General features: G+C 40.2%; 1 protein-coding gene across 1 annotated transcript in view; it reads left to right on the plus strand.

Annotated features, from left to right (window-relative positions):
- Positions 1-17,557, plus strand: part of SYT16 (synaptotagmin 16) — an 82,975-nt gene that overhangs the window by 59,142 nt on the left and 6,276 nt on the right. Inside the window, exons 3-5 of the mRNA XM_006915106.1 lie at positions 4,088-4,344; positions 9,573-10,013; positions 12,915-13,104. Coding sequence (XP_006915168.1) covers positions 4,088-4,344; positions 9,573-10,013; positions 12,915-13,104 — 888 coding nt within the window. The remainder of the gene's footprint in view (positions 1-4,087; positions 4,345-9,572; positions 10,014-12,914; positions 13,105-17,557) is intronic.

The following is a 17,557-nucleotide window of genomic DNA, read 5'->3' on the forward strand; positions in this document are numbered from 1 at the left end:
TAAGGATGAGGCAGGCAAAAAAAGAACAGAAAAAAAAGGAGAATTAACAACAACAAAAACCTCTATTTATCAGTGGGAATATTATAATTTACTATCCATCATGTAATTTTATTTATTGATATGGGCTAACATAACATATTTTATTGCTATTCTTTTTAGCCCAAGAAAAGCCAAGAAATAAATGCTTTATGTAACCAAAGCATAGTACTGACACTGGCATTTCCTCACACCTCCTCCTGTTTGTCTCTCGTTCCACTGAAAGGGCAAATGTTAGCTAATGAAAGTTAATAGCAGTTAATTCCCTAGCAGTAGCTTGTTTAATTCTAAAGATAATGGCCCCATTTCCCAGAAGCCTAACTATCTAGTTTCTGACTTATAGTATTGACCAATATTCTGAGAGTTCTGATAACCACTCTAACCCTTACCATTCTTGAAATTAGCACAACCTTTGTCATAACTGGTGATTCTGAATTTTTTGACAGATGGTGATAGAAAAGGTAAAATTTTCTCCACTAAAGAGAGGAAAAAGTCCACTATATTGAATGAATTACCTATAGATTTTTGGGAAAAATTAGCAGGATTTTTCTAGAAATGAATAACTGCATGCTAAATTTTAGCTTATCAAATGCTAGGGAAATGTTAATGTAATTTTTATTTTATATTCTATTTTATTTTATTTATTTCTCCTCCTCCCCCCTCCTCCTTAAATTTTAGCTTATCAAATGCTAGGGAAATGTTATTGTAATTTTTGTTTTATATTCTATTTTATTTTATTTATTCCCGCCCCCCTCTGGTAACCACTAGTCCATTGTCCATGTCCATGAGTCTCTGTTTGTTTATCTTGTTCATTTGTTCCTTTTAGGTTTATATCCCAGATATAAATGATATCATGTGATTTTCAACTTTTTCTATTTGGCTTATTTCGCTTAGTATGATTATCTCACAGTCCATCCAAGTTGTTGTAAATGGCATTATTTCATCTCTACTTATGGCTGAGTAATATTCCATTGTATATATGTACCACAGCTTATTTAGTCAACCATCTACCGTAGGACACTTCAGTTCCTTCCATAATGTAATATTTATTGAATTCTTTTTTTTCTGTGTCATTTCTTTTTGTTTGTCTTTATCAACCATCTATCGTAGGACACTTCAGTTCCTTCCATAATGTAATTTTTATTGCATTATTTTTTTTCTGTGTCATTTCTTTTTGTTTGTCTTTAGTTTGGTGAATTTGTTTCAACGATAAAGAATAATGAAGAGATTAAGGGTCCACAGCAGAGAGGACTTTTTTTTTTAATTAATTGTTCTCTATTTAACTATTTTCCACTCTGCCTTAAACATGATTTTCTAAGATCAAATTTAATTGCAGGCAATTCTTACTTTAAAAATGTACTCAAAATATCAGATCAATGAAATTAAAGGTCTAAATTTGAACCAGGAATAAATTACTGGTAGGTTGTCTCATGTTTCATCTTAAGTAAGATCCTTCATTCTAGATTGAGTGGTGAGGTTGTTAGAACCAAGGCAATGGTATCTTCATATTTCAGACAGGTTCTCTCTTATCTCATGTATCTAATTTAGTGTTATTTGGCATTAATTGTCACTGCATTCCTGACAATGTCAAAGAGGGTTTGGGCTAAGTGATCTGGATCAGAGGTTGTGCATCAAGTCTTTGGGTATGAAAGGTGGGCTGCAGAATAATAGTTTACTTATAGGAGGTTTTTTTCCTTTGGTTATCATGCAAGGCTTTATTTTTGCTTGTGAAATATTTAGTTCTTAGGATAGCACTTAATAGCTAGACGTTACCTTCCTTGTGTCATTAATAACAGCTCAATTATGCTCAAAATTTGTGGTCAGTTGTGTTTGAGATGGTGTATCAATCAGGATTTTATATATGTCAAGATGATATCAGGGATCTCTTTATACATATATAAAGAGATATTCTGCGAAGAAGAGAGCACTTGTGGGGGCTGGCTAGGCAAGAGAATCACACAGCTCTGAAATCTGTAAGACAGGCTGTTGGGAAGAGTAGGCTGAACCTCTCAGGTAGGAGCCCAGGCTGCAGCCCATAGATGAAATTTCTTCTTCTCCAAGGACCCCTCAGTTCTCCTCTTGGGGTCTTTCAATGGACTGATTATATAGGATAATCTCCTTTACTCCAAGTCAACTACTTAAGGTCTTTAATCACATCTACAAAGTACCTTCACAGCAACACCTAAATTAGTGTTTGAATGATTGGGGCCCGTAGGCTAGCCACATGGACAGGTAGAACTGACTGTCAGAGATGGCAAGCAAAAGAGTATATGGGTGATGGCAGGAGAGAGGAATTCGGGAGAGTGAAAGAAAGTAATCGGTTACACTCCATCAAAGTGGGATATGGACTAAACAAATTCAAGAATATCTGTGCTGAAATAAATATGGTTGATGTGACATAACTATGCCCTATAATTTCTAAGAAGCCAGGATACATTTCTCTGACAACAGGCAATTACTTCTCTGTATGTGTTTAAGGTGACTTGATCTGCTTTAATTTAAAGCACGGGAAGACGGCTTTATGTAACAGTGAATCAATCACCTTTCCCTTTCCTCCTCCTTGCAACTTGACTCGTACCCCAGATTTGCTTTTCTTATTCATCTTTGAATGTCTGTCAAGGAAAATGGTTTGTTACATTAATATAGTTCTAATGTTTTTCAGTTATGAATAGCTTTTCAAGGCTTAATGTAGCTTTTGAAAATTCCCTTATTACTGATCTAGGTATTATCACCATAGGAGCTGAAGTCATGAGACAATTTTATGGGGGTAATTTCTTGGCAAAGTTAGATTTTGTGCTACAATCCTGCTGGGTGCTACACACGTTGATGGATGACCCACTGTTTAATAGGACATTTTAGTGTTCATGTATGTGAGGAATGGATGTGCTAATTAGAGGCTTAGAAGAAAATTCTGCTTTATGTTGTAGAGTTTTACATATGGAATATCCCTTGTTCTGTCATTTTCTGTGGACTTTTTTTTTTTTTAGTGTGTTTGTCAAATACACAGTGAGGAAGTACTGAGAGAGAGAGAAAGAGAGAGAGAGAGAGAGAGAGAGAGAGGCGGGGGGAGAGAGAGAGAGACAGAGAGACAGAGAGACAGAGAGAAAGAAGAGAAAGAAGAAAAGGAAGAGAGAGAGAGAGGTAGGAAGAAAGAGAAGAGGAAGGAGGAAGAGGAGGTTTGAGAAAGCTACTGTTTGAAGGAGTTAAAGAAGATTTGGGAGTTGTTAGGACTTTAGATAGACAGGAAGGAAAGTACAAGAGGAACAGCTTAAGGACCTTTGTGAACAGAAATACACAAGTATTTTCATGAGCCAGTGAGACCACAGGTGATGACAGTGAGTTGGAAGGTAGTAGAAAATGAGATTTGCTGGCTTGGATGAAACCAGTTTGGGTCATACAAAGGCTAATGTTTATGGAAGGCCTGGTGGCTAGCAGGCAGACATTATTTGATGTCTGTCTGATGGCTCATAGCATCATTTTATAGATGAGGAAACAAGGATTCATACAATTCAAATTGTCCAATTTCTTAACGCAGAGCTAGAATTTAAACCCCGATCATCTGAATCCAAGTCTAGTCTTCCTTCCATGGATCAAGCAGAGAACTTTTTACTTGAACCACTGAAGCCTTTTGAGCAGGGGGTAATATGGTGACGTGGAAGATAAAAGGCAGAATGGAAAAGCAAAGAGACCATGTGATCGCCATAGTAGACTGCTGTTCTTGCTTTCTAGATCCACCCCCAAAGTCTTGTGGTCACTAGCTCCCACAAAATGCTAATGTGTTTATTTTAGTCTCCTAACAGAAATATACACTCTATATTCATATTATTAGAAAGTATTTACACTTCTAAGCTGTATAAAGAACTAATGGTCTTTTTGATTATATGAACCGAGTTTACTCATCATATGAATGGAATTATATTTCTGCAAGTGTTATTTGCTGGGATTTTTTTCTTGAGGTCTTTATTGGTATAGTTGCTAATGCTCAATTTCCCTAGGTAAATAGGTGTAAAATAATAATACATTTGAAACAGTTTCCTTATTGCAAATTTAGATTTGGATGGAGCCAGCCAACTGAATTATTCTGAGAATCTGTCTTATGGTGAAGATGACCCCATCTCTGCCCACTCACAGTCCCCATGTGAGGTGGGAGACATCAGGCACCATGGCACATCTTCTCGAGAGACCAGCGTGGTCCGCAGCCTCAGTCGCCAGTCCACAGAGGGCAGCTTGGAGATGGAGACAGCTTTTAATAACCGGGGACTTGAAGACTCCTATGCCACGGACAGCTCCTCTGTGTGGAGTCCAGAGGCAAGTTATTTGTTTTCCATTTTTTCTCGTTCGAGTATTGTGTCCCTTCTATCTTGTTCTTGTTCTCCTCCTCTCCCCCATTCCTCAAGAAAAAATTTCTACAGCAAAGAAGCATCGCCTTGAAAAACAAAGAACTAAAGAGTCTTTATTTGAAATAAACTTTTGTTCAGATGACCAAAGCCTGACCCCTGTGTGTACCAATAGAAGAATCATAAATATATTTCCATCAAAATGGAAATGAAAAAGGAGAATGGTAGCAGAATGGACCCAGCAATAATCAGGCTTCCTTTTTTATGTGAAGGAGTTTTAGTTCTTGAAGAGACTGATTTATTTCCTTCATGGTTCCAATTAAGTGGAATCTATTTTTATTTACCCCGTATCTTAAGTAATGATTATCTGAAAATGAGAATTATTTGAAAATTAAACTAAAATACAGTGGTTTTCTAAGTGAAATTATATAAGTATTGAGATGAGGATCTTATGATATGAGCATATTTGTTGGCTTTGAATTGAATTGAAGGTCTAGAAGGTGGCATTAGTGTGTAATGACCCTCTGGCCATTGACTTTGCTTTTTGGACCAAATCTGTGATAAAAAGCTGCTTCTCCTAAATTTATTTTTCAATTAAAACTTAATACAGAATACGCCTAACCAACCAGGGGTGTGACTAGAGGTGATGATGTTAGAAATTACAATTTATTGATCAGTTACTATGTGCCAGGCACTGTGCTAAGGATTTTACAAACATTGTCTTATCTTACAGGCATTTGCTATTCTTTATTAGTGAAATCCCTCTTATTATGATTCTGTGACAGTCAGAGATATTAAATAGTGATGTCTAATACTTACTTTGAAATTAATATTGATGAAATAAGTCATATAAATATATGAAACTTTAATATAATTTGTGGGGATAGAGGAAAGAGAGGGGTGAATGGAATTTGTTAGCAATCATCTGACAGAAAATAAACAGGATGAATCTCTTATTAGGACCTGGACTGTCATACACACCAAATGCTCATCAAGAAGAAGAAAAAACCCCCTAGAAAATCGTGTTCCAGAGCTTTCCTCATGCACTGGGGTGTGTAGAAGGAGTGTAAGGAGGTGTGCACGTGAGGTGTAAGGAGGTGTTTCTGCTAAGGACCGGAGATGGCAGCTCGAGATACGTGGTTTGTGGCTCATTAAAAGCTGCCTTTTATATAGAGACACCCAAAGCTATTAACCTTATCATTTTTGTAAAAAAAATTCTGCTTCTCTGCTGAGAGTCATACAGATCCTACACAGTAACGTTTAACATTTAAAAATATTCTTTTTGGCTCTCATCACAAAAACAAAACAGAACTGTTTACCTGCCTAGTGATGCTCCGTCCCCTGATCACTGTGCCATTAGGCTGAGAATCGCATTCTCCAGGTAACCACCCATCTGCCTGCCTCACGGAACTTTAATAGAAGACTTGGTGTTGAGGGCACTAAATGTTCTCAGACTCCAAAAATACCCAGACATCTCCGTGTGCTCCATTCAATCTCCTATCTATTTTGAGACAAAAACTGTAATTTGGTGCTCTTACAGTAGAACCTCAAATGCAGCTCAGAGGCAGTTCCTGTAACTGCCTGCTTGGCAGGCTTAGCTCGCCTTTTAAGAATTGATTTATTTGCCTCTTAGCTGTATTAAAAACCCTGTCTTCCCCCATGTATCTGGCATCGAGAACATGTTGTGGGTCTGTTTACTTTGGGCCACACAGATGACATCACTATCTTACTAAAACAATTTGTTAGAAAATCTTTAAACCTCCATGGGTTTTGACAATGGGGCACAAGTATTCCCATCTTAAAGAAAAACTCAACATTAGAGCTACAAGAGTCATTTATTTTGCCTCAGAAGGAACCAGTAACGCAGTGTGACTTCCTCTTAGGCTGGTGGGTTCTCTCCTGGGAAAGGCCACCAGCGTTTTCTGGCGGACCCAGGCCTCGGCAGGGAAGACGGTGGCAGGGCGACTGGTGGTGCTGAGCACGCAGGGAGGCAGGTGTCCCACTTTTCATCTCCGCTTTCCACTGATTAACTGCTTGGCCTTGAGAAGTTAATTAAAATCTGCCGAATGGGGATAAAAACGAAGAGATTTTTTACCTTGCAGGAAGGTCAGATGGATTAGCGGTGTTAACAGTACCACATGAGGCATGCCTTTAGTTGCCTGGTGATAGGTAAAGTGTGTTGAAATAATTAATTGCTTTGAAAATACCAGGCTTCACAAATCCTCATTTCAGATCAACCCAGGAAGGGGCCACAAATCCCACTTTTTATGGGCCACTACTTGGATTGTCCCCATCCAGAGCCTGGCCGCTGCCTGGGGCTGCTTCTTATTCAGTTATTTCCGAGTCCTTCCCACCCCCAACCCAGGACTTTACTACAGACCTGCAGGTGCAGTGGGCCTTTATCTGAATAGCTGATAGAAAAGTGGAGAGGTGCTCATTTACTAGGATATTTTAACCTTGGCCCTGAAGTTGATGACAAAACTGGGGAAGTGTTAACTCGTTTTAAAAGCAGGGGGCTAAAAGGATGTGAAATTTAAAGCAGTGAGTGTTTCCAACTATCTCTCATCTCGTTCCCTTCTTATTTCACACACTTACTATACATATAAATTGCTATGGTGAAAGCTTTGGAGGGGAAGAAGGGAGACATCATGGTTCGACATATAGTTTGGGATTTCAAGCATTAGTACTGGTAAATCCTGGATAGTCCTGGATGGGCATGTGATGTTGGGAGCAGGGAGTGAGTTACTCAGCCTTTCTAAGTCTTAGTTTCCTCCCCCACAAAATGGAGATATTAAAATACCTCCCTCGTTAGGTTAATGTGAATATTTTAAAAGATAATGTTTCTTAGCTGGATTTCCCAAAAAGCAGAGCCTACTTTGTTCGGACATGCAAGCCCAGGGAAGAGCAAGGGACAAAAGAGTGAGGCAGGGAAGAATGTGTAATCCAGTTGGCCACCACTAAGTGTGACTCATGGTTTGATCTTGTGGGACCGTACTCTAAGAAGCCGCATAATCTAATCTCAGGACATCTTTCCAAGGGGAGAAAAGTTTACTGCATGGAGCATTAACCTCAGCCACACTCTGACCTTTGTATATGTGAGAGCCAGGCAGGATTCTGTAACTTTCCAAGCCTTGACTTCAACATAGAGCCTGTGGTAGGAGCTGAGAATTACATTGCATGGCAGGAGGTAAGGCTGTGGGGTTGTGCCAGGCTGAAGCCACTTAGAGCTCAGACAGGCTGTGCCTGTCAGGAAAGATGGAACAAGAGGTGAAGCTAAGAAGGTTTGAAGTGCATAAAAGCGGTTTTTACAGTCTACAAAGTTTTTAGGGTGATACCTGGCATAAGGGAGGGTTTAGTAGATGTTAGACGTTATCACTTATGGTCCAGCAAGCGATGCAGAGATGATCAAGAGTAGGCTAGAATAGACGGGAGTTTTAACAGAAGACTATGCCTTGATTTTTGAGTTGGCCTAACTCCTTGGAGACTTGCTTCTAATATTATATCTACACTAGTCAGTTGTATTTAAAAGTCTCTATAGCAACCACTTTTATCACTTGAAACTAAGTACCTCTGAATAGAAACACTCACACACGAATGCATGCTCAGAGGAAAAGCTAAAAGAAGCTTCCTTTATTTTGCAAGAAGCCTAAATTTTCTTGGTAGACTAATGTGAATCTTAAGAGAGGGTATTTATTAGATGTCTCCTATATGTCAAGTCCTTTAATTTTCGCAACAACCCTATAAAGTAGGTATCATCCCCATTTTACTGTTGAAAAAGAAAAAAGGAAAGTGGAAAGGATTAAATACCTTGTCCAGCAGCATTAAGGTCGTCAGTGATGGACTTGGGATTCCTAAGGCTATCTCATTCTCAAGAGCCATGTACTTTCACCTGAGCTCCGTGGGAAAATTAAGCTGATACATGTGCATTTTTGAGATGTTTTATTAATACAGATTTTTTTAAAAAAAGGAGGTCTTTAAATTAGCAAAGTCTAGTTCCATTACATAAATAAGAACTGATTCTGATTTACAATTAGAAGCAGACCAAAGTTTAGTTATGCCTTAGAGTCATGCCTTCAGAGGAAAAATCAAATTAGGTTGACATTATTTATAGTGTGTTAGGTGGTTGCTCATTACAGTAAATGCAGTTCAGCTCAGTTTTCTCAGTGAGGTCATCAGATCCAACCGGCTACAGGTGAATTGCTGTCTAAGGGTGATATTTCATAATGAGGAGAGCCTGTTTGAAAATAGGTAGCACCAGTCTAGTGATGGAAATAGATATTTATGGAGTCTGGTCTGAGCCAGGTTTTTTCCCACGTCTATTAAAACTTCACAACAGCACTCTATCAAGTAGGCATCTTAATACTCTTTCAGCTAGAGTACAGACAGAATGGCCTATCTGGCCAAGGTCAAAAGCTAGTCAATGGTAGAGTTATGATTTCTGCTTGGCATTCATGTATATATTCAGCCCAGGTGTTCTGTCTCCAAGTCCAGTATTGCTGTTTGCTACATGGCTGCTGGGGGCAGGGGCGGGGTCCTCCTAAGCCCATGCTACTCAAAGTGTGGTTTGAAGTCAACTGTGACATCTTTACAACCTTCTGAGAAGTGCAGAATCTCAAGCCCACCTCAGTCCTACTGAATCAGAATCCTTAGATGATTCAAGCCCACATGAACATTTGAGAAGCTCTACCCCAAATCTTCTCCCATGAAGATTGAATATTTTCCATGTGGGTCACCTGTCCCCATTTTGTCAGGATTCCTGTGTTCAGGAGGTCCTGGCTCATAGAACACAGGCCCAGACTCAACCATTTCTCCTGGGGACTCAAGGAAGAGTTACCTCTTGGCAGTTGTGTAGTTGACTAATTTTAGACTTAGTATCTCAGCTGGTTTCAATTATATTGGTCAATTGTGTTTTTTGAGAGACAGTATATATGAAAATACTTTGCAAAATGTGAAAGCTTTGTTCATTCATTCCAAAAGCCTTTATGGAAATTTGTATATGTCAGGTACTGTGCCTTCAAAAAATTCTCAATCTACTGGAGAGATATACCAGTAAATTCAGTACAGATCCCTCTAATATAGGGATTATACTAACAGTCAAAAAGTGTGGGGTTCTGAAGGAGCACCAAAGGGACCCATCTTGCCAAAACATAAATGGGCATTATCATTTCCATTCCTAATCTTTTCCTCTGTCTGCAACAGGAGCAGGGTGGGACCAATTTTCAGGTGCCATCTGGGGTCCCGGAACCCATCTCAAAATGTGGTGACATGGATGTCATCTTTGAATATAGAGCTGCCAGCCAGAAGCTCACAGTGACCATTGTGAGAGCACAGGGCCTCCCGGATAAGGACCGAAGTGGCATCAACTCCTGGCAAGTACACGTAGTGCTGCTGCCCAGTAAAAAACAGAGGGGCAGGACGAGCATACAGAGAGGCCCCAATCCCGTCTTCAAGGAGAAGGTCACCTTCACCAAGCTCGAGCCCAGAGATGTGACTGCCTGTGCCATCCGCTTCCGCCTGTACGCTGCCCGCAAGATGGCCCGTGAAAGGGTGATGGGAGAGAAAGTCTTCTATCTCAGCCGCCTGCACCCAGAAGGGGAGACAAACGTGACTCTGGTTCTGGAGCCAAGAAGTAATATCAGTGTGAGTATGTTAAATGGCACCACTAATGATGTGGCGTGTCCGAGGGGATGGAATTGTCAGCCCTTGGTTTAGTACATTCAGCCAGTGAATTCAAACACCTTAATTGAATTTTCTGTTTGATTCTCCTTATCTTTGTAAGCCATGATTTACACTTTATGCTACAATGGTTTTTTGTGCTGTCTTCCCTATAACCTGCTGGATGTATTCCCTGTTCAGTTTAGGAAATTACAGCACAGTGAGGGAGAGGGCGTGAGAAAACCGACGGAGGTGGCTAGGCCTTCTGGTTAGCTAATAAATGGTTCTACCACCCATCCCGCCACCCTGCCCCTAGCATGCTTTATGATGAATCTCAGAGATAGGACTCTCAAGATAAAGGCCTTAACAAGTGTGCCTGAGTATGCTGCAACAGTAACCCCGAACTCGAACCACTTCTAAGACTTTCCATTTACATCACCTAGCTCCTCCATGTGCTCCATCCCCTGCATCCCCTGGGGTTTTAAGGAAAGACAGTGGAGGATGTGTGTCTATGGGATGGGCAACCCATTGTTACCATGGGTTATGTGTCATCTAGTGTAAATATCACCTTTTAAAAACCATTTAAAAAGATCAGGTATCTATTTTGGGCTATTGGATCAATCAGTCATCCATTCAAAAATGTTTGCTGAGTGCCTACTCTATGTCAGTGCTGTACAGGCAAAGGGGATGCAGGAAAGAACAAAACAGATGATGCCTCTTTCCTCGGGGAGCTTTCAGTCTGGTGGAGGAAGGCGATAGTAGGCAAACCAGGGCAGGCCAGGAAAGAGAATGACAGGCTGCTCTTTGTTTGGAAGAGTCAGAGAAAGTTTCTTTGAGGTAGTGATAAAATACTGAACTTAAGGAATCAAGCGTAGAAGGCTGGTGACATAGAGAGGACAAGATTTTAGACAGAGAGAATGGTACATGCAGGTGTCAGGAGGTGGGAAGGCGCTTGTCATGTCTGAGGAAGAGATAAGGAGTTGGGAAGGCTGGAGTGTGATGATGGGAGCTCCAGCCACTTAAATTTTTAATAGATATCTCAAAATTAATATCTCCAGGCTTCAAATCCTGAATTTTGCCTCCCTAAATCTAGTCTTTTCATCTTGGCTAAATGTAATGTCATCCTTTCAGTTGCTCGGGTCAAAAATCTTAGAAGTCATTTGTGTCTTCTCTCCTTCCCACCTGAAATCCTTTTGACTCTATCTTCAAAATACAACCAGAATTGGACTATTAAAATAGCCTGGATTATTAAAATAGCCTCCTAATATTCCCCATGCTTCTGCCTTTGCCCCTTCAGACTATTCCCAACATGGGGGTGGGGTGCAGGCAGGGGACGGAATTAGCCTTTTAAAACATAAGATAGATCGTGTCTCATCTCTGCTGAAATCCTTTTTATCTTAAGCTCTGAGTAGAGTATATCTGAATTATGGAAAACAGAAGCCACAGAAGGAATCCTGCACTATAAAGCTTAGGGAAAAGTTTGATCATACTCCCGTTTCTCTGTGCCAGGCCCTGTGCTGTGTACTAGGAGCATGGAGTTGAGTGGGAAAAATGAATCCTTTGAGAGTAAAAAAATTTTTCCATTCATCGGTTATTTCTTGAACATGATTTTATGCCAGACATTGGGCTGTGCACTGTGACCTGAGAAATTTATAAGGATTCAGATTTGATGGGAAAGGCAAACTATGCAGTGATAGGTACCCTAATAGATACTTCCGTAGAAGCACAGGGAAGGGGGTGATCCTCACCCCAAACTAAGCTAGTATTCTATTGTTGGATTATCATCATCTACTAGGGGCTACAAAGCACTCATTAAAACCTCCCAGCCCTATAGTTTATAAATTATATTCCATGAAAACCCAGGATTCCAGGTGCCCATGGCTTGGTAAACAAGATATTTTCCTACAGATGTGAAGAATATTTAATTTTTTTGAATTCATTTATTCATTGGAGTTCTGATAAGAAGTTTCAGGAAATGATTTTAGATGTTGAGAAGAAAGGTGTGAGTAAAGTCCAGTGCAGTTGTTTCTGGTACAGGAGGTGATGGCTCCAGGAGGCTGGCTGGTTCGCCCCTCAGGGTTGATTCCCATGCCCCCTTCCTGGGTGAAAATCAACTTGGTGATCTACTTTGCTCTCCTCCTCCTGACGTGTCTGATGCATGAAGGTTGGTGCTTTGGAGAAGTGTGCATGGGAATAAATGTAACAGAAAATACGACTCTCCCCCGGGTTCACCTGCTGCCTGTTGGGTGTCTGAGATCCACAGCCCATGTGTCGGCTTCCTTATCAAATCATGGTAAAAGTGCTCATTTTCAATATAATTGATTTCCTTTGGAGTAAAAATGTAGCATCTGGCATTTTAAGAAGCAGATCTAGAGGCCAAATGTTCTATGTGGTGGTAGATGTCTAGTGGTCATTTCTCTTCTAGGGAAGACAAAATGTCCCCTGTATTGCTACATTCATCAAGAAGCTGCGGAAAACAGAAACAGAGCTCATGCATGGAGAAAATGGGTTCCATAGAAACCTTCAAGCACAAATTACACAGGAGGGAATTGGGGTCTATATTAAATGTATTATTAGCTCTCCACGTATCTTAGAGGGTTTGATTTACACTGGTAATAACACCTTTGTTCATTTTGTCTTTAGAGAGGAAATATTGAATGGAGACAGCTCTTGAAACAAAGATGTCAGCTAATAATGCAGGGGCTCTCATCCATGACTGCACTGCGCTCCCCAGGCCCATTATCATTCACGCCGAGTGCTCCCTTCCTTAGTAATCTTTGGCAGCAGTTGAGATTGGGCCACAATTTCACCAAACATAATATCAGCTTTCTGTAAGAGAGCAGTGCAGCCTGGGCCAATGGATTCTTTGTTTCTCTTCCCCTCCAGAGTGCAGAGTCTCCGCTCAGCCCATCTGCCGTTTCTCACAGCGATAGTGCTTCATCCACGCAGTCGCTGTCTCATGGAGGGGCGCCAGAGCTGCTGGTGGGGCTGTCCTACAATGCCACAACGGGGCGATTATCTGTGGAAATGATTAAAGGCAGCCATTTCCGAAACCTCGCTGTTAGCAGAGCGCCTGGTAAGTGCATGTCTGTTCCCCGAGCTCTGCTCCTGCCAGGGGCACCTAGGAAGCTGTGTCTGCTTTCATCTTAATTCTTTCTCTTTTACAATAAAAGTAATCTTGGTATGGCTTAGATGAGTTTTTACAAAGGGATACCTCTGGATTTTTTAATTGCCTTTCTATTTAATTAGATTGGAGGCTTCTTCAATGTCTGGATATATCTTAACATGAAATAGGCTGACCTCTATGTGTACATTGTTTAAGGGAAAAGAATGCTCTCTTTCCAGCAACATAATGAGTATGGGCAATTAAAATCTGCTAATAGGTCCCAGGCCCTCAAACGCCTTTAAAGAGGAGGAACTCAGGCATTGGAGTGAGGCAGATCTGGGATCAAAGTTTAGCTCTACCTGCTTATCCACTAACTTTGCTCTGATTTTCTATAATATAACTCTTTTTTTCTGAATCTCAGTAGACTCATCTGGAACAAAGGAATATCAACACTACCTTCCTTATGGGGTTGTTTTGGGGCAAAATTAAATGATTTCTGTAGAACATTTAAGCATAGGGCTGAACACATAGTGAGCTTACTAGAAATGTTACTGGTCTTGGTATTGATGGAGGAGGAGGTGGAAGAGAAAGATTTAGGGCAATACAGGACCGACTCACTACTTCTGAGATCACCACTGGAAAGAGAGGCTCAAGACATACTTTAATAGCTGTGGTCCAGAGTTCAGGAAGCCAGAAAAGGAAGCAGCTACTGCCAGCTGTCTCTCCATACCCAAGAAGTTGGACATGGAACACTGAAATGATGCTGCTAAGAAATGAGCTCAACTTTAATGATCTTGCATGTCAGCAAAAACAGCTTAAAAGCGGGTAGGAAGATGGTTTTTGCTTCTGTTCTGCCTTCTGGATGTCATATAAGTACATCTGATCAGAGAAACCTAATTTATTTCTAGAATTCTAGCTGCAAGAGAGTCTGAAAATGTTGTTGAATTTCTAGTCTTTGAGTATAGCAGGGTAAACTAGAAGGGAGGAGAGTAGAGGACAAGTGAGTCTGTCCCCCATAGGCACCAAAGCCTTACTGAAATGAGGATGAAATCAGTAAGAACATGGTAAGCTGCAAGAGTCAATGGACTCTAGCCTCACATGCCAGCATCAGGCGAAGAGCCAGTAGAGCTGGTAGAAGAAGGTCAGCTTGTACAACCAAATCTGGTCTCTCACTCTTTTTAGCTTTTAACTGTGCTGCATTCCACAAAATCTCTGTTCAGTGATATCTTGTTAGTCAATCTGTATTAAAGCCATTAGAGCAAGTTTATAAGGAAAGGCCCAACACTCTGGATGACAGAATAGACAGGTGCATAAGCCATATTCTCTGTTGAGGCTCAGAGCCAGGTGAGAGCTATTTAAAATGCATAACGAGTGATTATTAATTGCACAGGTAGAGTCTCTTTGCAAGATACAGCTTTGTTTTTTAAAATAGCTCTGGATTTCTGAAAGATCTGGGTTTACTGCTTGTCCTTCTTCAGAGCTTTTAACAGTCTCTTTCCAATTTGGTGAGATCTGAGCAATTTTGGGGGAAGAACATGGTGGAGCTGTGAATGATGGGGAGACAGATCACACATTTATGGCCCATAAAATGCATACTGGGAAGCTTTAATTTGTATGCTGAGTGGTGCCAGGCAGCGCAGGGGAGAAGGATAGTACGGTGGCTAAGAAAGCATCAGCTGGAGGTCAGCAAACTAAAGTGTGAATTCAGGCTCTTCCACTTAGTAGCTGTAAGTTACTAAGCTTTCTGAATCTCAGTTTCCTTATTTATAAAATGGGGTCATAATAATATATACTTTCTAAATAAGATTACTGCATATAAAGCTGTGATGCTGAGGATGATACTATTGTACTTTCATACATTTCTATATGAAAGAAGATATGCTAAAGGGAAAATTCTTGTGACAAAAGTTTAAACGGAATAGGAAGAAAAAGGCACAAGTCCTAATTTGGAAATTGATCTTATTCCAGAAGTTTAAGTCAGTTTGGCATTTACATGATTTTTTGTAGACATTGTGTTGCTATTTAATTTAAAATGTAACTGATATGTTGTATGTATCTTTGCAACCAAAGTAATAGAAGACAGTGTTGCTGTGACGCTATTAATTAAAACAGAAACCCAATAGTGAAGACATAAATTTTTTGTTTATGTAGAATACTGGTACTTGTGGAAAAGCTAGCTTAATTAAGAGAAGTTGAGTCAGTAGAAGGTTCTTTTGTGGAGATTCTGAAAGAGACCTCTTGGTACTTTCAAGGGCTTTAGAATTTGGTGGCATTGGTTCTTCATTGTGTCTCACTTCATTATACCACTAACACTGCTTTGGCAGTCATCAGGCAAGCTTAGGATACATTTATAGTTCCCATATGGAAGAGAACAAGAGAGAGAAAGGATGAGGAACAAGAGTTTTATGAGGTAACTGAGCAGAGTTGGAGGAAAGAGGGGGAGAAGGAGAGAGGATGCAAAAGCAAATGGGGGGATAAAGGGGATCGACAGTGGGAGATGGCAGAGAAATCCTGCCAAGTGCACTGGTCTCTAGGGTGGAGGTAGAGGGTGGGCAGGAGGTGGGACCGAAGCCCTATTAGAGTCCACCATGAAGGAGGTGACTGCCAGCATATAGACATGTGTAGGAACGTGTGTGCGAGGGTTACAAATATTGTGCTTGGGACTTTTGGCACAGGTGTGATTATCTCCTCTGCAAAGAGGAAACATCAGTCCTACCTTATAGGGCATTTATGATAATGTGAAGAATGGTTCTTAGTGAAGCATGAAGTAAAATAGGCTGAGAGCCTGAGTGTAGATAGATGCATAGATATGTGAATAAGCAAACTGTCTTAGCTCATGCTGCTATAACAAAAATACCATATAGACTGGGTGGCTTAAACAACAGAAACTTATTTCTCACAAATCAAGGTTCCAGCTGATTTGGTTCCTAGTGGAAACCATCTTCCTGGTTTGTTGACAGACAGCTTCTTGATATGTACTCACATGATGAGAGCAAGAAATCATCTCTCTCATCAGGGCACTAATCCCATTCATGAGAGCCCCACCCTCATGACCTAATCACCTCCCGAAGGCCCCACATACCATCACACTTCCAAACACCATCACACTAGGGATTAGGTCTTCAACATATGAATTTGGGGAGGATATGTATATTTCAGCCCATAGGACAAATGGAGCAACATATAACGATTGAAGAATCTAGGTGATGGTTATATGGGTGACCACTGTACAATTATTTCAAATTTTCAATGCATTTGAAACTTTTAGTTATAAAATATTGGCCAGAAAGAAAGTAGTATGGAATAGTTCAGCTGCGTCAGGAGGATAAAAATAAAACAAGAGTCTTAGCCATAGATAAGGATTTCTGTGGTTGGCATTACATTGTTTTTTATTATGATGACATCTGAAGGTCCAACCCTCTTCCCCTGACCCAACCTTGGACAGGGTGGACAGGGTACCAAGCAGCTGAACCTGAGGACATTTGCTGTAGTATCCTCCATAAACCATATTCATACCAAGAAAAAGTATGTGGCTGGACATTTCTAACTTTTCTAACTTTAATCTTTTCTCTACCCATCTAATACATAGAAGACAGATGAGAGATAGATATATATATATAGATTTTTATATCTATCTACATATCATTTAGTACATTTAGTCGGTGTTTATAAATATTGTGACGAATGCTGTTAAGATGATACAGGCTAATCTACAGATCTGGTGGCAAGGGATAGTCGTACATGGTAGATGGTCCAGATGAAAAAGCAGCTTATAGTGTCTGGTAGACATCTGAAATACTGGCATGCATTTACAAATGCTTTTGAAAAAGTTACTGTTGAGAATCTGAAACATTTGATTATCTTTTGAATTTGGCTTCGTGGGAAAGCAGTTCACTAACAGTTTAGCAGCTCTGTTCTGTTTTCTTTTCCTGGGCCTGCCACCAAACACTGCATGGCCTTGACATTTGTTTTAACCTCTCTGAATTTCATTTCCTTCCCTATTAAATGAGGTTAACAAGCTAATGTTACCGATACAAGTGCTATGTTTTTTTTTAAAAAAATGTTAGCTATTCTGTTGGCAGGTTCTCTTTCTCCATCTCCATTTTTACTATGTCTCCTTCTACAATGTGTTACTGCATTGTGTATATATACACATATAATGGTTCTTGTCAAAAACTATCATTAAGCTGTCCCCACCAGTTAAAAACAACAAGTTCCCCAGCCTCTCAGCATGTGCTTGATTAGCCACATGTGATAATTGCATCCCAAATAATAATACTTACAGCAGCAGCATATTAACTTTGTTAGGCACTCACAAAGTACAGAGAGCAGAGGAAATAAAAATAAGACAAGTCAAGCTGCCGTATGTTTAGTGTGAAGAACAAGTAGGATGTAGGGGGTACACTCTACAGATAAAGTCAGG

Source organism: Pteropus alecto, unplaced genomic scaffold (assembly GCF_000325575.1).
Source record: "Pteropus alecto unplaced genomic scaffold, ASM32557v1 scaffold276, whole genome shotgun sequence".
In the NCBI taxonomy this organism is placed as follows: domain Eukaryota; kingdom Metazoa; phylum Chordata; class Mammalia; order Chiroptera; family Pteropodidae; genus Pteropus; species Pteropus alecto.